The sequence below is a fragment of the Podarcis gaigeae genome (genome assembly GCF_964106915.1).
Source record: "Podarcis gaigeae genome assembly, chromosome: 14".
Lineage (NCBI taxonomy): Eukaryota > Metazoa > Chordata > Lepidosauria > Squamata > Lacertidae > Podarcis > Podarcis gaigeae.
The window spans coordinates 22,227,666-22,248,715 of NC_139690.1; the positions used below are offsets into that span (position 1 = coordinate 22,227,666).

Genomic DNA, 21,050 nt, shown 5'->3' on the forward strand with positions numbered 1-21,050 from the left:
TGTGATTGCCTTTCTCTCTACCCTAACCTGTACTGCCATCTTATTTCTCATTTCCTCATCTCTCGTGGGTTCACTGAATAGTCATGTACCCTTCAACCTGCCCATAAGGGTACACATGTTATTATTTATGTTAATATATTTGTCTCCTTCATGGATCACTACCTTGTTGTGGCGAAGGGGCTTGAATAACTCAGAGAAGCTATGAGCTATGCCATGCAGGGCCACCCAAGATGGACAGGTCATAGTGGAGAGTTTTGACCAAACGTGATCCACCTGGAGGAGGAACCGACAAGCCACTCCAGTATCCCTGCCAAGAAAGCTCCATGGACAAAGACAACAGGAATATAAAAGTTATGACGCTGGAAGATGAGCCCCTCAGATCGGAAGGCGTCCAATATGCTACTGAGGAAGAGTGGAGGACAACTGGCAAGTTTGGCCTTGGAGTTCAAAACGAAGCTGAGCAAAGGCTAATAGAGTTCTGTCAAGAGAACAAGCTGGTTATCACAAATACTCTTTTCCAGCAACACAAGAGACGACTCTACACATGGACATCACCAGATGGGCAGCATCGAAATCAGATTGATTATATTCTCTGCAGCAAAAAATGGAGAAGCTCTATACAGTCAGCAAAAACAAGACCTGGAGCTGACTGTGGCTCAGATCACCAGCTTCTTATAGCAAAACTGAAGAAAGTAGGAAAAACCACTGGGCCAGTAAGACACAATCTAAATCAAATCCCTTATGAATACAGAGTGGAAGTGAGGAACAGGTTTAAGGATTTAGATTTGGTGGACAGAGTGCCTGAAGAACTATGGATGGAGGCTCGTAACATTATACAGGAGGCAGCAACGAAAACCATCCCAATGAAAAGGAAATGCAAGAAAGCAAAGTGGCTGTCCAATGAGGCCTTACAAATAGCGGGGGAGAGAAGGCAAGCAAAATGCCAGGGAGATAGTGAAAGATACAGGAAATTGAATGCAGATTTCCAAAAAATAGCAAGGAGAGACAAGAGGGCCTTCTTAAACAAGCAATGCAAAGAAATAGAGGAAAACAACAGAATGGGAAAAACCGGAGATCTGTTCAAGAAAATTGGAGATATGAAAGGAACATTTCGTACAAAGATTACCATAAAAAAGGACAAAAGTGGTAAGGACATAACAGAAGCAGAAGACATCAAGAAGAGGTGGCAAGAATACACAGAGGAATTATACTAGAAATATATGGAGGTCTCGTACACCCCAGGTAATGTGGTTGCTCACCTTGAGCCAGACATCCTGGATAATGAAGTCAAATGGACCTTAGAAAACACTGCTAATAACCAGTGGAAGGCCAGTGGAAGTGATGATATTCCAGCTGAACTATTTAAAATTTTAAAAGATAGTGCTGTTAAGGTGCTACCCTCAATATGTCAGCAAGTTTGGAAAACTCAGTAGTGGCCAGAGGATTGGAGAAGATCAGTCTACATCCCAATCCCGAAGAAGGGCAGTGCCAAAGAATGCTCCAACTACCGCACAGTTGCACTCATCTCACACACTAGCAAGGTTATGCTTAAAATTCTACAAGGCAGGCTTAAGCAGTATGTGGACCGAGAACTACCAGAAGTGCAAGCTGGATTTTGATGGGGCAGAGGAACCAGAGACCAAATTGCAAACATGCGCTGGATTATCGAGAAAGCTAGAGAGTTCCCCCAAAAATCTACTTCTCCTTCATTGACTACGCAAAAGCATTTGACTGTGTCAACCACAGCAAGTTCTTAAAGAAATGGGAGTGCCTGATCACCTCATCTGTCTCCTGGGAAATCTCTATGTGGGACAAGAAGCTACAGTTAGAACTGGATATGGAATAACTGATTGGTTTAAAATTGGGAAAGGAGTACGACAAGGCTGTATAGTGTCTCCCTGCTTATTTAACTTATATGCAGAATTCATCATGTGAAAGGCTGGACGGGATGAATCCGAAGGCGGAATTAAGATTGCCGGAAGAAATATCAACAACCTCAGATATGCAGATGACACAACCTTGATGGCAGAAAGTGAGGAGGAATTAAAGAACCTTTTAATGTGGGTGAAAGAGGAGAGTGCAAAATATGGTCTGAAGCTCAACATCAAAAAAACTAAGATCATGGCCATGCTCCATGCTCCATGGAGTCACGAAGAGTCGGACACGACTAAACAACAACAACAACAAAATATTTGTGCTTAAGGAATATGACATGAGAAGTGACCTTTGCATCCACATAAATTTCCCTTGCCTTCCTTGACATCCCATGGGATTTGGTTTTATCTCAAAACTGTGCCGCAAGTGAATTGTAAGGGTGGTATTCACCTAAGTATTACTCAGAGGAGACATTAAAATAAATTAACATGAGTAAGTTAGGTCTATGCATTACAGTATGTCGAGTGAAACTTAGTTGAATGCCACCCTAAATATTGAGACCTGGATTGAGATTAGTCCTACTCATTTTCAGCATCCACAACGTACATTTTCAAATGTAATTCAGATATTATTGAGGGTACTTTGATCTTCTAGTTTTGTAGAATTTGTGTGAAAAAACTTCATGAACACAATCTATTTTAAAACATTGCCCCTATGCTTTTATAGTACATGAGCAACATTATGTATTCTAAATAAAAAAGCATGCGAAAAATCCTTATCATGCTTTGTGATGAATTTGCCAAGTGACTTCCAGGTTTTAGGTCAAGCACACACAGAGCCTTCTGCTTAGTTACACATTTAAAAGGTTGCCTTTTAAACTTACAAAACTGCAGTCTGGTGACCAGTTTTAGCAAGACAGCATTGCTGACAACAGATGGCAAATAGCTCTGATGTAATTCTTATTTGCAATTCATTCTTGTGAAGCTTCACAAACATTTTCATACAATTCGCAAAAAGTGCCTCTCTATACATTTGTTGCGCTCTGAGACTTCAAGTCAAATTAAAACTAAAAAACATTTTGTATTGTATTGTTGGGATTCCTGTGGGCTCATGTGATGCTTTTGGTAAAGATTGCCTTGTGGCAATTTTGAATAAGTGCATGTTTGGAAGCAATTAAAGGTCTGTGTCCTTTAAATAATGCTTATTAGTACATAACAGATGCTGTTTAGAAACATCATGCTTTTTAATAGGCTCTGCTTTCAGACTGAATGGTTGTTTTTCAACCCTGACTGTCAGTCAGAACGCTTAAAGATATAGCATTGTTTATGCAAAGTCTAAGTCAATTTTCTGCTTTGAAATTAAGCTGCTAATCCCACACCTTTCCTTTTTTTTTACGCATACCAGTAACATATTCTTTTTTCCTCCACCTCCAGTTTTCTATAGAGTCATATTTTGGAGATATGTCAAACCCCCACAACTGAAACCTTTATGTCTCTGCTTTATCATTAAAATTGATTTACTTGTCTCTGATTGATGCCTCAGAATTAAAGTTGGTTGCACAAAACTATACCACCCAGTGGCGTAGCGTGGGTTGTCAGCACCCGGGGCAAGGCAAGTAATTTGCACCCCCTAACCTGTGGATTTGCGCCCCCTAACCCGTGGATTTGCGCCCCCTAACCCTAACCCCCAGATGTTGCGCCCGGTGCGGCCGCCCCCCCCGCCCCCCCACGCTACGCCACTGATACCTCCATAAACCTCAGTTGGTCTATTTGTTAGAATTGTTGGTAGTATATTTTTCTTTTCTTTCTTTCATTTGTGAGCCGCCCTTTTGCCAAATGATATTCAGGACTGCATTCTTTCAGCCTTATTTTCCCATCTGTAATAAATAAATCAGATTTATTTCAAATCAGGTGTGACTGTTCAGACCTTCTTCCTCTCTTTGATGAAAATAATGATGGCTCTGCTTCATATTCCTACTTCAGCTTTGGAAAGCAAAGATTTGAGTAATTTTTCCTATGATATTGCTGCAGCTTGAATTCCTTCTCTAGTTGTATGCAGTTTTATATTTTTATTTTAAAATTATTATATTATTTATGATTTTCAGTTTTATACATTTCAATAATGTTACAATCATTTTAACATTTCAAAACTCGACTTCCTTCCTCCTCTTTCTGCAGTACCTTAAATTTATTTTTTTATATTTTCTGCATATTCCAAATTAACTTTACTCATTTATTCTATTCATCTACCTTATAAAACTGCAGGTTGTTACAATAATCCTGCCAATGGTCTTATATGTTTACAGTTTATTTGTAAATATTCAATAAACCATTTCCATTCTTTTATAAAAAGTTTGTTATCTTGATTTCTTATTTTTCCAGTAAGTTTTGCCATTTCTGCATATTCCATAAGTTTTTGTACATTCTTCTTTTGCTGGGACTTCTTCTTTCCATTTTTGGGCAACTAACATTCTTTCCGCTGTAGTCACATAAATAAATAAATTTCTATACAGTTTGGATCGTTCCATCCCTATAATTTCCCAAATGAAAGCTTCTGTTTTTTTTTAAAAAAATGTTATTTTAAACATCTTTTTCAATTCATTAAATATATCATTTCCCAGTAAGCTTTAACCTTACTACAAGACCACCACATATGATAAAAAGAACCTTCTTTTTCTTTACATTTCCAGTACTTATTTTATTTTGATTTATACATTTTATACATTTTTGCCAATTTCCTCAGTGTTAAGTAGGTACTATCGATGTGACATTTTCAAATAATTTTCTCTTAAACCATAGCATGTTGTAAGTTTTATATCCATATTCCACAATCGTTCCCATGCTTCCATATCTATATTATGACCAATATCTATTGCCCAATGTATCATTGAGGATTTTAGTTGCTCATCCTTTTTCTCCCATCCAATAATATCTTATAAATTTTATATAACACTTTTTCATTACATTGCAGCAGATCTCTCTCCAGTTGTGATATTTGTTCCCCAAACCCTCGTATCCTATTTTTATTAAATACTTAGTTCAAATGATGATATTGTATCCATGTTGTTAATTTTCCTGATAATTCCTTAAATTATTTCAATTGATGCTCTCCTCCCTTGCTTTAATAAATCTCTATAAGTTGTCCACCCTTCTATCATATTATTTTTCTTTACTGCTATAGCTTCCAACAGTGAGAGCCAAAGTGGTGTTTTTGCCTCTAATAATTTTTTTGTATTTATCACAAACTCTATACCATTTTTTTCTAATTATATGATTTGTAAATCCTTTATGTACTTTCACCTTTTGATACCATAAATAAGCGTGCCAACCTAAAATATTATTATTGCCTTCCAAGTCTAAAATATGTGAATTCTCCAATGTCATCCATTCCTTCAACCAACAAAGACAAGGTGCTTCATAATATAATCTCATTTTTTGTTTTTAATTCCAGATTTTTAAAAACTTACCACATTAGTATTACATCAGATTTGTAATTCTTTAGCAAGCAAGCAGATTTATAAAACTTATCAATCCAGATATTTTCTTCTATGTGATACAACAATCTCCTACCACATAGAATAGAGTGGCTGGGGAAACCCAGCCAGATGGGTGGGGTATAAATAAATTCTTCTTCTTCTTCTTCTTCTTCTTCTTCTTCTTCTTCTTCTTCTTCTTCTTCTTCTTCTTGATTTTTTTCATTGTGTGAGATAGGTGTGTAGTTTTTAAACGTAATATAGCTACAAAAAACGGTTTGAATTGGAAGTAAGGGATTTTAAATATTCAAATACTAGTAAAATCTACAATGCTGGATAAATTCCAGGTTAACTTTAAACTCCAGAAAACATCTGTCTGTTTATTACACACCATATTTTTCGCAGAAGATGAATAATAATCTGCATGAAATGCTATATTTCCTAACAGCAAATCTTATCAACAACAAAATCTCATGGGCCAGTAATTCGCTAAAAAGTTCAGGAGTCTCCTTCATTGGTTCTTTATTAGAGGAGTCTCTTTGATAATACTTTGTAATATGTGACAAAAACAAAATATTGAAAAATCCACTATTCCAGCCAGTCAGCCTTAGCATACTACATAAGACTGCATTTCATTCCCCCTTCCACTTCAGGCTGCCCGCTCCTCAATAGTTAGCATTCTGATTTTTATACTTCTGCAAACCTACATTAACTCCTTCAGCCTTCCTAAACATGCTTGATTGAACCAGTAAAGGCTTTACTCGGGGACAGGCATGATCTCTATTTGAAAGTGGGTAATTATATCATTGATGTACCCAGTGTGGAAATAATTTGATTATTCATCACTTTAACAGCACTGATGTCAGCTGTAGGTTGATATAGTAACTGAAGGTTATGAAGGTCAGAAGGGAGTTTAGAGTGGCTGGAACCTCATCTCTCAATGACAACACAAGGAACATGGGATTCTTATTACAAATAAATCCTTTAAAATGCCGTGTGAGTCATAAGTGGGTAACTGGCAGAAGATTAGTAGGAGTACCATCCATCATACTAAAAAGTGGCAGGTGTCCCCTTTTCACCGCAAATCTTGCCTCTTTTTTGATTGCTTTGGGATTCTTTCCAAAATCTCTCTTTTGGGTCATTGCCCAAAGGGGGCAGGATTTAACAGTGAAAAGGGGGCAGGGCACCTGTCACTATTTAGTTTGATGGGTTGTAGTCTTACCAGTTTACCTATCATAAGGATGAGTTGCCCTCTTTGTTTCCCACATCTGCCACTACACTAGGAGAATTTGAAGGTTTTCTTAAAGGCCCTTTCATTTGGAGATTTGGTAGCTTCTACAACTTGAAATTCCACTAAGAACAGCTTTAAGCAAATAAACTTAAGTTTGTGCAATAACCTATGGTCAGTTCTTGACAGAGATCTGGCTTGCAGAGGTTTGGAACAGAAGATTGGTTAAAATACATATAGGACAGCTTGATGCCCTTTTTATTGAACTTGCAGGATTTTACATAAAAGCATTGTGTTTTTCCTGTTGTACTGTAGAGGCAAAATTCTTTTGGTTATGGAATAATAATATTTCCTGCTGGCTTCAGGCTGTGCTGAATCAGTAATGAGGTGATCTAGGCCTGTGGGTTTGAATGACCATAATTTTAGTTCAAGACAGTAAATAACTATTCTACAGTTAATCAGAACTGTGGTTTTATAGTGGGATTTACATGGTGCAGTGATTAAGCAATCATGTCAACATATGCCATTTCCATCCATCTTAAATCTCAAGCAAAGTGAGTTTGGAGGCCACCGTAATTAACTCTAGTATGTGTCCTATTTCACAAAATTTCTTGCAGTTTAATTGGCAGTTTGAATACAAGTTGAATCTAAAATAAAAGTTGTGATTGGTTCCCCCCCCCCCCCCCCGGGGACTATCTTTGGAAAGCAAATGTGTTTATCTGCAAAAATTTTATGGCATTCTAAGCAATTTTCTTTTTTCCTTTCTTTTAAAAAATACTGTTTTTATTTATTTTCATGGTACAGAAGGTAAATATTGAGAAAACAATTGTTACAACAGTAAACAAGTTACTTGTCCTGATAAAATTACAGAGTTTTTATCATGCTATGTGTTAAAGTTTCATTCGATAACTCTAAGAGATCACACCACATTTTCCCATGAGTGCTGGGTGGATTCCTGCCACAGTCTGAACTATGTATGTATTCAATAAACAGTTGCCACATGCTATAAAAGGAATATGGATAGCATTTGCCCTTTGCTGCTTTCACCTGGCATAGTCTGTCTTACCAAGAATCGTTGTTCAGCCCATCACTGGTTTTCCAACATCTGGCTATCCATACAAGCAGCAGTCAATAGAAAGGCTCAAGAGGTCATCTTTAGGATAATCACGAGTAGACAGGATCCTAAGCGCAAGTGGTGCTATTGCAGCAGACATTTCAATTGTTTTCTTGTATATCAAGCTTATTTATTTGAAGAGAGCGTTCCAGAAGGGTTTGATGATGTCACAACACCACCACATATGGAAATATGTACCTTTGACTGCGCATCCCCTCCAACAATTTTCTGAGCCATCATTTCCTCCTCTAAAATCTAATGCAAGTGAAATATATGCTATTGACTTGTCATTCAGTCATTCAGTTCAATCAAATTAAAATGGGATACCTTTTAAACAGTGTAACCCTATGCATGTCTATTCAGAAGTAAGTTCAATTGAGTTTGGTGGTGCTTACTTACAGATAAGCAAGTATAAAATTACAGCCTTAGTTTTGTTTCCTAAATATAAGTCAAGCATGCTATATCAGTTCTCAATTAATTTAGGGCAGTGAATTTTTTTCTAGATAACCAATTTTATTGTCCAAATTTAGGCAGATCTGTGGCAGATGCTTAGGATGCTCTGCAGGTGGATAGATACAGTAAGTACAAAATGTCCTTCTGTACTGGAAGGTGGAAGCTATTGTAAAGTATTGTAGAATAAAGGATATGAAAAAAAAACCTCTGTTCCAACCTCTGTTATGAAGATGTGATTTCCTGTACCTAAAAGCCTAAGTTTGCAGTTGTTAAAATCAGTTAAACAAGTCCAGAAATAAGTCATCCAAAAAAGGAAATTGGCTGATTGCTTTTAAGATCTCAGTGCTAATTTTAATTGAAGAAAGGACACCTTTTTGGGTGCCTTAGATACGGAGCTCTTTCTCTCTTCCTTTCTGAAACTGGTCTTTTCATGATTAACAGAAGACTCCTAGACAGGGACATAAACTATGTATGTTATTTCCTTTAGATTCAACAGAAATATTTTACTTTTGGTGTGAATGTAGCTAATTACCACATGTAAAAGACCTGAGGCTGCAACCTACTGGTTTGAGACCTTTGTTGACATTGTTGCTGTAGAATCAGCCTGTGTGATGTCATGACCTTGTTTACCAGCTTGGGTTATTTAAGATGGCAGTCCCTCTCAGCTCTGCAGAAATGCAACGGCTAGAATGTCTGGAATCTCTCAAATGCAGGAGGCCTCTTCTTCTAAATATACTCTCTGGATGGTTGCACTGTATCTTTTCTGCGGTTGCAGAGAACCCCTCATATTTTATTACTCTCATTTTCCCCCTTTGTTGGTGACGGTCATATAAGTTTGTTCTGTTTTAAATAGATTCAAACTGGTTTATTGTAGCTTTTCTGGCTCAATATTCTCTTAACACGTAGCTGTGGATGAATAGCTGTTTTAAATGTAATCCAGCAATTTAAATTGGCTACAAAGTTCTCCTTGGAATTTTGGAATCTCCAGTTACAGAGCTGTTGAAAGAGACACTCCATAACCCAGGCAGTTGCAGAAAACAGTATCTAAGTAGAAAAAGGAAATTGGCAAATTTTATCCCACCCCCAACTTTTTACTTCTCTCTCATCACTCTGTGAGACAACAGCAAGAGTTGTTTTGTCATGTATAAAAACACTTTGGGCTTATGGAAACAGAATATTTATGAGATCTGCTTTTGCAGTTCAAAATATTTTAGAAAGAAGAGTGGCACGTGTCTGTATCTCATCTTACATTTTGAGAAACAGACATGCTGAAGAAGTTGAACGGCAAATGCAGCGCCATCTCGCCTACTGAAAAGTTAAATACCCAGATTTGAAAGTAAATTAAACTTATGACACTATATTTTCTGCTGGGTTAAACAGAACATGAATAACATTATTGCTGATAATGCCAAGGTTGCAGGTTTGATTCCTGTATGGGACAGCTGCATATTCCTTCATTTCAGGGAGTTGAACTAGATGATCCTCAGGGTCGCTACCAACTCTACAATTCTGTGATTCTACACTATGATTCTATACTGCCTAGTATGTTGGGTGCAAGAATATTTAGCTAAAGATTTTGCCCTGTGATATTTCTGTACTTTTTGTATTTCTATATATTGATCATCATCACACAAGTTCACATGAACCACTATGAAGAATACTGTACTTGCTAAGAGATTTTGAAAGGTTAAGAGATTTATGTTGCCAGCATGTTTACAGGAGGGACAAACAAAATGCTGTATCCATAATTCAGGCATTACTGGGATAGAATACAGCGTGCTTTTCAGCTTCATAGATGGAATGCCACACATTTTGCTGTTTATGGAACACATACCCAGAACTTAAACCTGTGCATAAAGACTTTAAAAATAAGATTGGTATTAATCCTGCAAAGCATTCCTCTATTTAAAAATATCTTATTAGCACATTAAATAATAATGATGTCTCATTTTGTTCCTAATGTGGAGTGGATCCCCTTTGCCTAATATGGTTGTTTGACATACTTCTAGGAGGGCCGGTGTACCTCTCTTATATCCCCTCACCCACCCCACGGTTTCTTTAGTACAAAGTGCTGACTTATGCTTTGCAGTGGAAATTAACCGCTGTTGCATTGCTCAGTTTGTGATTACTCTAGTATGCTATACTCCAGTATGCTTGCGCTCATAGTCTCAAACACAGATGTTGTTAATATGGCCTGCCTTATTTTGAGGTTCACTACCCACCATTCTATGGGACACAGGTGGTGCTGTGGTCTAAATCACTGAGCCTAGGGCTTGCCAATCAGAAGGTCAATGGTTTGAATCCCCGCGACGGGGTGAGCTCCCGTTGTTCGGTCCCAGCTCCTGCCAACCTAGCAATTCAAAAGCACGTCAAAGTGCAAGTAGATAAATAGGTACTGCTCCAGCAGGAAGGTAAATGGCATTTTCGTGCGCTGCTCTGGTTTTGCCAGAAGCAGCTTAGTCATGCTGGCCACATGACCCGGAAAAACTGTCTGCAGACAAACGTCAGCTCCCTAGGCCAGTAAAGTGAGATGAGCGCCACAACCCCAGAGTCGTTCGCAACAGGACTTAATGGTCAGGGGTCCTTTTGTTGTTGTTTAGTCGTTTAGTCATGTCCAACTCTTCGTGACCCCATGGACCAGAGCACGTCAGGCACTCCTGTCTTCCACTGCCTCCCGCAGTTTGGTCAAACTCATGTTGGTAGCTTTGAGAACACTGTCCAACCATCTCGTCCTCTGTCGTACCCTTCTCCTTGTGCCCTCAATCTTTCCCAACATCAGGGTCTCTTCCAGGGAGTCTTCTCTTCTCATGAGGTAGCCAAAGTATTGGAGCCTCAGCTTCAGGATCTGTCCTTCCAGTGAGCATTCAGGGCTGATTTCCTTCAGAATTGATAGGTTGGATCTTCTTGCAGTCCATGGGACACTCAAGAGTCTCCTCCAGCGCCATAATTCAAAAGCATCAATTCTTCGGCGATCAGCCTTCTTTATGGTCCAGCTCTCACTTCCATACATCACTACTGGGAAAACCATAGCTTTAACTATACAGGGGTCCTTTAACTTTACCTTTTACCCACCATTCTGGCTAATATTTCTAGGAAATATTAGGCCTTTAGAAGGTAGCTTGAGAAGGCCAGGAAGTAATTTTGAAGCCTATCCTGCTGAATGGCATTTTGTAGTGGCAGGAAAATGGGTGTACAGTAAAGGTGACCCAATAACCCTCTTAGATAAAGTTTTCACTCAGAACAGTTGGGAACAGAGCAGTTTCGGGGCGGCAGGTGGGGGGAGGCTTTAACACTTGCCCCTGCTCTCACTGCCTAAATCTCTCCTCCACCTGACTTCTCCACTAATCTTTAACAGATCTGTTAAATTAGTTAAATAGATATAAAATATATATTCCATTTCTTGCAAAAACATTTACTTTGTTTAGAAAATGTCCATAATCAAAGACTTTGAATGTACGATAGTGGACAAATTCTTTAATCTGCAATGTATCTCAGTTGCAAGGTTGAAAATTTTAAAAACTAAAGGGATTTTAGTCAGTGGACCACGTTTGAAGGAAATAGCTCTCAGGTTTGTTTTGCCAATTTGGAAATTCTCAATTTTTTGCTTATGCAGAAATCTAAGAAGAGACCATTTTGAGCTAGTTGTTATTGCTGTGGTTTTGTTATAACATAGGAAATTAGGTAGATACATTTTTCTACCTTTCCTTGAAAACGTTATAGTTACTTTGTGGTTCTGGCTACTGTGAAGGAGCAAAATTGTTCCTGTAGTTTTGCTGCTGCTTTATATACTCTCATTATATATACTCTCGTATACATTCTCATTTTAGGCCCTCCTATGTGAGACAGAATGAGTGATCCTACAAAAAGTTGTACACCATTGTGGTCAAAGTTTGAGTTTGGAGAGAAGTAGGGCTGTCGCTCAATTAAACAAAAATATTCAGTATTTTTTTTAAAAAAAACAATTCTGTAGCAAAATATACTTTCTTTTGTTACTTTAAATATAATTATTAATCATCCTATATAGTTCTCTTAGTGAAATGCGTATTTTATGAAGCATGTGTGTGTATATAGCAGACATTCTCTTAGAACAGGGGTGGTCATTCTGTGGCCCTCCAGATGTTGCTGAATTGCAACTCCTGTTGGCCTTAGCAAATGTGGCCATTGCCCTGGGATGATTGGAGTTGTAGCTCAGCAACAATTGGAGAACCAAACATTCCCCACACCTGCTCCAGGTGTTGTTGGACTCCAGCTCCCATCAGGCCAAGCATGCATAGCGAATGGTCAGGGATGATGGGAGATGGAGTCCATCAGTGGCCACAGTTCCCCATCCATGAGTAAGAAAATGAAATAATATATTTTAGGATTGCACATGGCATCTGAAATTTTTATAACTACTTGTGTTAAAGTTCACTTTAGTTTTTAATCTATTAATCCAACCACTTAATTTATTAAGTGTTGCAATCCTAGTGAGAAGTAGCATATTTAATAGTAAATCACCACAGCACTGCTTAAAAATACTGTATTCTTATTATTGCATAGTGTGAAGAACTTCATTGTATTTTCTTCATAAGGCAATGATGCTACCCAACAACACAGTTTGACACTCATGTTGTGTTTGACCAGTACACATAAACAGGCCAATATTTAACATTCTCCTTTCACCTAGATCATCTTTATCCAGTGGATATTAAAGGTGGAAAACCCGAGGCTCTGGAAGAAGAAGCTCATTCATATTATACAAAGATTTTAGAGGAGCCATCATCTGCTGTTGAGTTTTTATCTATTCCAGGAAGAGGGAAAGTAAGTGTAGTTTACTTCTTCTTTCTAGATAGTAGCAAAATGAAATCACCCTTGCCCAGAATTCTTTGTAATGATGACTTGGCTAGTCCCATGGAGTTAAAAATCACTACATGTTTCAAGCCAAACTATGACTTTTTAGTTTCTTGATGAGAGTGAAAGTCTGTAAAGCAGAAGTGGGCAAAATGCAACTTAAGAACTTAAATTCATACGGGCTGAAATTAAAAACAAGCAAAAACTACTTGCTAGGCCAGGCAAAGGCCATTATTGGCCATATCCATTTAGAGTTATGGTAAAGTATTTCTCCAGTGCAGAATCTTGAGCTTGAAATGAAGCAAATATAATTTATTTACCCTGTTGATCAGGAAGGGACAGAAGCCCAGTTTTCCAATATGTAAATCAGTTCAGATCAATCCAGAGTTGTGTAATTGCCTGCCAGTTGTAGGTGTTAGTGTTGTCCATGCCTGTTTTCCTTGCCTTTTAAAGAGGGCTTTGAAACATGAGCCCATTGGTTTGCCTACAATAGCTTACTTGACTTAATCCCACCTCAGCAACTGGTTTCCTGAAGAAGTTGCTTGGGCTTCAGCACCTTGTCAAGTCTTATCCCACAAATTGTAGTAACGGCCACCAACTTGGATGGCTTTGAAAGAGTATTCATGGAGGATGAAGCTTATCAGTGGTGTAGTGGGAATAGACTACACCAAACAAGAGTCAGTTGATGTCTTCAGAGTACAGCAGCTGGCTGGAGAGAAATGCTGAAACATAGAGCTCGTCCACATTTCTGCTTTCCCCACTCCTTTCCTCCAGGGATATATTGCTTTTTACTGCTGAAATGAAGCAAACATCTGTTGGGTTTTCTGCAGCTTGACGTTTGCTCCGATTCAGTGGTAAGGAGCGGGTTTTCAATGGGAAAGCAGCAGGGTGAATGAGAAATTGCTCAGACCTGTGCTTTGGAGGCATGGGACAAGTGTGGACAAGCCCATAGTTGCTGCCATTATTAAAATCAAGAGTATTTTTACAGTATTCAGTACAGCTGAATAAGCAATTTCAGCTGAAACAGCTCCCAGGATACATTTGGCAAGAAGGAGCAGGAGATATAAGCTTCTTGACACACAGCTTCTTACAAGGTTGCGTTCCGACTTGGCAACAATTCCTTTTTCTCATGCTTGGCTAACTTTTCTCACACAATTCACCTTCCTCAGAGGCTACTAGCTACAATGACTATCCTCTACCTATGCATGGGAGGCAGTATGCCTCTGGAGGCCAGTTGCTGAGAATTGCATTTGGGGACAGTGCTATTGCACTGATGTCCTGCTTAAGAGCCTCCTTTAAAGATCTATTTGGTGAAAGCAGGATGCTGGAGTAGATCAGCCTTTGACCAGATCCCATAAGGCTCTTCTTATGTTACTATGGCTCATAAAGCCTGTCCTGCTGCTCTGCCTCAGCTGTGGTTTTGCAAAGCGGCAGCAGCAGGGAGCAACAACAGCATGGACAATTCCCTGGTGAGCTTTGGGGTGGATGTAGTTACCCATTTCTGCATGGGTGGTGGATCCATTGGGTCATTCCTCTCTCGGAGAATGATGGAATCTTTCCACTAGACATGGCTGGTGCTCCTGTTGATGCTCTTTTCTCACTGTGGAATGGTGAGATCGAGCTGGTGACACATTCAGTCCCGAGTCCCCTCACCATCGCTGTGGAGCATGTATGTCACCTTGGTATTCCAGTGACCTACCTGCAGTGAAACAGTTGCACTGCTTTACTGTTCGTTTCCAGGCCCAATGCAAGGTGCTCACATTAGTGTTTTAAGCCTTGAACAACGCAGGACCCAAATCCCCCAAAGGCTGTCTTCTTCCCTACTCACCACCTTAGGTTCTGAGGTTGGCAGAAGGAAGTAGGAGCCCCCTTGGTAGTTCCTCCACCCTCAGAGGCTGGCATGGTGGTCGCCCAGGAGAGGGCCTTCTCTGTGGTGACCCCTTAGCTGTGGAACTCCATCCCCGCATAGGTGCGTCCGGCACCTTCATTATACAGCTTCCAGAGAATGCTGAAAACACACCTCTTTATGCTGGTTTTTGATATTTTTAGGGCCCAGCTTATTTTTGTGATTGTTAGTTGTCTTAAACTGTTTACAGTATTGTGTTTTAATATTGTAACCCACCCTAGGACCTTAGGGTGAAGGGCGGATCAATAACAACAACAACAATTTCAGTTTCCCAAAATGCCCCTGGCAGAGCATCAGTTTGTGGAATCGTGGTAAATTGAAATGGCAACTTCCATGGACTTTGCAAAGAGCAGGCCTTTCAGTCCTGAAGCCAGCATTGCTCAGATCACGGGTTTCTGTTTCATCCGGCTACATCTGACTTGATTGGTGTGTCCAAAGGTACTTCTGATTTCTGCTACTCAGGCAGGACCTGTCCATGCTGTATAGGAAGCCTCTTATGAAACTGAGGGGGCTTTCCAGTGCGGCATTTGTTATGACATGGGGATGAATGTATCTACTGTTCAATTAAAAATGTCAACAATCCCACTGCGTGCGAAGAAACGCTTGGGTGTGTGACTGAAGTACCTCATTGGATTCTGGCTGCAGATTTTATTTCCCCATAATCCTGATCTGGGAGGACATTAACACTGTAGATTGAAAGTTGTTATTGCATGATCTGCAACTGCTTGGATACAGTTGATTTGCTTTCAGTGCCAGAGGGTGTTTTTATTCTAACAATTGCGTTTTCTAATGTGCATTGGGTTGTCATGGAAAGTTTGAACAAAAAGGGTTGATGCAGACGAGATAAAATGCTTAGAGATTAAGTCTGCAATGCAGGCTGTTCCCAGCTGGAAGGAAATGGGATGTTTAAGTCTTTCTCCCATCCCTCAATCCTTTTGGCATCCTTTCACCGTGTCACTGCTTCACAGTGCAAGACAAGTGGGTGGGGGAGGCTTCCATAAATGCATTAGTTTATTGAGCTGGAGCAACGAAAAAAGCCAACTGAAACCATGGCTTCATGCAGTTTTGGAAGATGGTTTGTAGTCATTTCCACAGGTGAGTGGAGCAACCTGTGTACCTAAGGTGAGTTTTTATGTAGCCTGAGAGGAAAGGATGCCTGGCATAATAAAACATTCTTTCAATGCCCTCTGGCGTCTCAAGAATGGAACTGCTTCCAAAGCTAAATAAAACACAAGGCATGGTGGGGGGGAGGGAGGGAGAGAAAGACACACACACACAAAAGGGTTCAGGCTGTTGTTCTGTCCTTAGCTCAACCTGTCGTGCCTGGATGCAGAGTTAGCATCCCATCTGGTGCTCAGTTGGGGAGAGGGGGAAGGGGGACTGAGGAGCTTAGCACGCTAAGTGATGCTGCATCCTTACAAAAGCGAGACACAATAGGGTGAGCTAAGGATGCAATCTTGGCTGTGATTTATAAGTATGCTGGTTTCTGTGGTTTATAATCAGAACCTAAATGTTATTTTAATTTTCTGTTGCATTTGGGGGGTGGAGTGAAAACAGACCTCTAAGGAACATCTTCTCTTTGTTTCTTTCAGCCCTGTCCCCCATCCCAGTTATAACAAACACTTGGATTTGGCAGTTTGCTAATCAAGTTCTGAGATGAAAAATCAAAATGTTCCCAATTTCTGTGGCAAAGAAAACTGGGTATTTGGCTTAATGTTATGGTGGAAGAGGATTACACTGAGATGATGTTCACTCCAAGCATGAGATGAGATGCTTGTAATTAAACATCCCCTTTCCCTTCATTTCTACCACCTCATCATTTTGGGCCTGGGTATTGCCCTCACTGTTTTGAATTTGTTGCTCATTTTTAATTAAACGCAAGTATCTTTGCTTAGGCCAGTTTTAAACTATCATACATTCTTTGTATGTATTTTAGGTGTCTATGGAATCCGCCCAGAGTGGCTGGGGAGGCCCAGCCAGATGGGCGGGGTATAAATAATACATTATTATTATTATTATTATTATTATTTGAAAAAAAGTGTGAAATAAACAAATTGGTAATGGCTTTTATCTAAAGGAGAGTAGGTACGTCTATTCTGGATTGTTCAGTGAGTGGAACTGAATTGATCATTGAGGTGTGTGTGGTGTTTTTTTTTGGGGGGGGGGTCAGTTCCAACACCCAGAATGCCAACTTGTATTTGGATCGCCAACCACCTTAAAATCACAGGATACTTCTTTCATACACGATTAGGAATTTCTACCTCCCCCACTCCCTGCCCCACAGAAAGTGACACAGTGTGTTACAGAGTGGGGCAGCCTAATCTTACTGATTACTTTATAAATGCTATGATCCATTTATAGATACCATTATTATGCAGTGGTCATAATTTTATAGTGTTCTAAGCCGATATGACACTTAGGCTTGATTCAGAACTGACAGGAAACCATTGTTTTCTATTTGTTTATTTTACTACAGTATTTATTTACCTTTCTATATTTGTTTACCAATAACAAATGTTTTCTGGCCAGCAGTTATTTACTTTGACAATGCTTGTGTTCATGTGCTTCTCCATCTTTCCAGAATGAGGGAAGGAAGTTTAAAGTTCTGTTTGTGGTTTGAAAGAAAACTGCAGGCTCTTTTATGTAAAAATGCAGGAAACTGGTATGTCTAAACCACAGTTAACAAACCAAAATTTGAAACTGGATTGATCCTGGTTTGTTATAACAATTATGCGCTTGTGTAGTTTTGGAACCTCAATGCCATTTCCCATAGACAGATCCCAAGTTTATACAGTTGGACTTTTGCTATTAATTAAAAACAGCAACTGCAGTCCTACTTTTTGTTGCAGATTATGAATGCAAATAACAGCTTTGATTACAGGTTAAACTTGAGGCTCCATTGATGCACTTCCTTCCTCTGTATAAAGAAGACAGCAAACATAAGCTTCTGGTTTTAATTGATCCACAAGATAAGAACACAGGTGAGTGGCTTACCCTATTCCTCCAGTTTGCAGCATGGCTCACAGAATGATCTGAAGGCATACGATATGATTCAGCTGCTGAAGCTAAGGCAGTCTAGCCATGAAAAGGGTCTGGATGGGAGGCCATGTGAAAGTTGTATATGTAAACTGCTCTGAGCTTCTTGGACGAAGAGTGGAATATAAATGTAACTACTACTATTGCTAACAAATACATGAAAAACCTTATTCATTTATTTGATTTCTTACCAACCCTTTATCATAATGTCCTGGGGCAGGTTTCAACAATAAGATACACAGTTATTCTTATGCCTTATCCTGAAATCAGGCCATTGAACCATCTAGTTCAGTATTGTCTACAATGACTGGCAGTGGCTCTCCGTGGTTTCAGGCAGGAGTCTCTCAGCCCTACCTGGAGCTGCCAGGAATTTGGAACCTTCATGCAAAAGTATGGAGAAATTGGGAGAAAAGGTAGTAGTGTCTTTCCCAGGTTCTTGCTGGTACTGCAGATCCAATGTCAGTGGGCAGGTAAGCAACATTACTTTATGCTACTGTTTAAATGAACACTGAAACAAATATCTCTCAATACTTTTCAGATATTTGAAACGTGGCAAATGCATTTTAACAATGTGTTTCCTATTTAAACTGAAACTTGGGTGTTGGCAGTGGGTCTATAACATATCCACTCTCATAAATATTCATGAGCTTTGTGGAATTGCTGTACAAATCTTTACTTAAATATTACCAGTATACCATTTTTAACTTCCCTCCCATAACAAATGCTCTTAAGAACTTTTTGTCTGCAAATATTTGTGTTCTGCAGAAATACACACAAACCAACACAGGAGAACATTTCCCTCTCTATGTTTTATCTTCCTATTTTTGCCTATATTTGAATTTTAATCCACGACCCAATTTAAAAACATGATCTTACTTCATTACTAAACTCTTCCACAGTTTCTCTCAATTGTCTACTGATTTGCCATTATTTGAGATTTGCTAACTGAGCCACACTGAGAACCAAAGTTACAGCCTTCCGCCAAATATTTTATTATCACTGTTTCTAGACACCTTGTGATTGAGATCTCCCTTAAGCCTGCTTTAATAGGATTGCAGGATGGTAATGGTTTGTGATAAGGTATAAATGGGAACAAAAGAACAAATTGTTTCCTGACATCAGTCTGTAGTAATGGAGAAGAGTAAACTTATAAATGAGTTTTGGACTCAAAATGTTCTCCTTGTACTTCTGTGGTACACTGTGTGCCATAATACCTTCACACTGAATTACATAACTAGGTGTAAAAGTTTGCAGTCCATGCAGTAGGTAAGAAGTTTATCTTTTCCACTTCAGTTTTTGAAGGCACTGCAGTTAAGTTTGCAATAGGAAAATAAAGGTAGGAAGACTTCCACCAGTGGAAACTATGGCCTCCTGCCTTTCCTAGGGTCTGTGAAAAACTAAAGTTCTGTTGGGGAGCCTCCCACTATGCTGTCTTCTCCCCATGCTCCACCTGTTGGACATGGATGGTGACTAGACTAGGACATGTCAACCATGTCCTGAGCTGTGTTCTAGACCCTCAGATGTCTTATGACCTATGCGTCATGCATGTCCTTTACAACTGCTCCCCCTGCCCTAAACCAGACCATCCCACCACATCTTGCCACAATATACCCAACTTTGGATCTTTCTAAGATTCTGAATGCGCATTTATTAATTTTATTATTTCTTTCTTTAGAAAGATTTATAAACCATTTAACCCCAAAGCTCACTAAGCAGTGTACATAATAAAATGGCAGGTAAGATCAGTGCTATTTTTTCTCGAAAAAGAAGTGCTGGAACTCACCATGAATGCCTCTCTTGTAAAGGCAAAGGCGCCAGAACTGAGTTCCTGTCAGTTCCAGCTGGAAAAAAAGCCCTGGAATAATAAAAAAAAACCTATTAAAAAACAAATAGGCTTAAAATAATTATCAAGGTCCCGTATACCTGAAGGAGCGTCTCCACCTCCACCTCCATTGTTCTGCCCAGACACTGAGGTCCAGCGCCAAGGGCCTTCTGGCGGTTCCCTTGCTGCGAGAAGCCAAGTTACAGGGAACTAGGCAGAGGGCCTTCTTGGTAGTGGCACCTGCCCTGTGGAACGCCCTCCCACCAGATGTCAAAGAGAAAAACAACTACCAAACTTTTAGAAGACATCTGAAGGCAGCCCTGTTTAGGGAAGCTTTTAATGTTTAATAGGTTATTGTATTTTAGTGTTTTGTTGGAAGCCGTCCAGAGTGGCTGGGGAAACCCAGCCAGATGGGTGAGGTATAAATAATAAATTATTATTATTATTATTATTATTATTATTATTATTATTATTATTATTATATAAAACACATATAATTTTTTTGAAAACAAATATAAGTAACTAAATTATATGTCTGGGTAGGCTTGCTGAAATTAAAAAAGTTGTCACCAGTCTTCTAAAACAATGGGGTGAAGGTCCTGCCTATTGTCAATGCACATGCAGGTCCAAAGCATTTGAGGCCCTTCCTTCTCTCTTCTCAGTGTTTTTTGTGTCGGTGTTGATATGCCCTTCTCCATAATGAGGGTCACAAAGGTGTTGTAAGACTTCTTTGTATTCAAAATGGGCTAAATGGAACTTAAGGGGGCCGAAGTGGGCTAAGGGGACTTAAATGGGGACTTAAGTGGGCTCAGTGGGGTTGGCTAAGTGGGGACTTAAGTGGGGACTTAAGTTGGCTAGATGGGAACATGAGTGCACTAAGGGAAAATCTGTTTACTATATTATTATACTATATTAATAGTGGAGGCTCGTCCATTAGGGTGAACGGGGCACTGCCCCACCAACCACACTGTGTCCTTAGTCAACTTCCACCTGCCTGCCTTCTTACAGCCAGTCCAGTGGATGACATTGGCTATCCTCTTCCTTCTCCTCCTCCTCCTCTGCATTCTCAGTGTTTCCTTTGCGGACCTCAACAGGCAGCAGGAGGAGGAGGGTGGAGACAAAGGCAGACTTAGTTGACTCCGCCTGTCATTGGCCTCCTTGCCTTCTGCCACAGCAGTCCCAATGGGTACCAGCCACCACTTTAAATTAATGGTGAATATACCTTCATATGGGATATGGAGAAGCCTTTCCCTCTCCTTCCGCAAAGAGATCTGTACAGGCAAAGTAATCCAAGCAATATGATGTGACAGTTGC

At 39.6% G+C, this 21,050-nt stretch overlaps 1 protein-coding gene across 6 annotated transcripts in view; it reads left to right on the forward strand.

Moving 5' to 3' along the window:
• The window catches only part of LOC310831918 (protein FAM169B-like), a 53,032-nt gene that overhangs the window by 2,684 nt on the left and 29,298 nt on the right, over nt 1-21,050 (forward strand). For 5 of the 6 annotated variants that reach the window (XR_014558043.1, XR_014558044.1, XR_014558045.1 and 2 more), the window contains exons 2-3: nt 12,809-12,942; nt 17,760-17,859. Coding sequence is in view for 3 of the 6 variants with exons in the window: in XM_083713227.1 (XP_083569353.1) it covers nt 12,809-12,942; nt 17,760-17,859 (234 nt within the window). In the remaining 3 variants the exon portion in view is untranslated. The remainder of the gene's footprint in view (nt 1-12,808; nt 12,943-17,759; nt 17,860-21,050) is intronic. The other variant, XM_083713229.1, reaches the window with a different exon arrangement.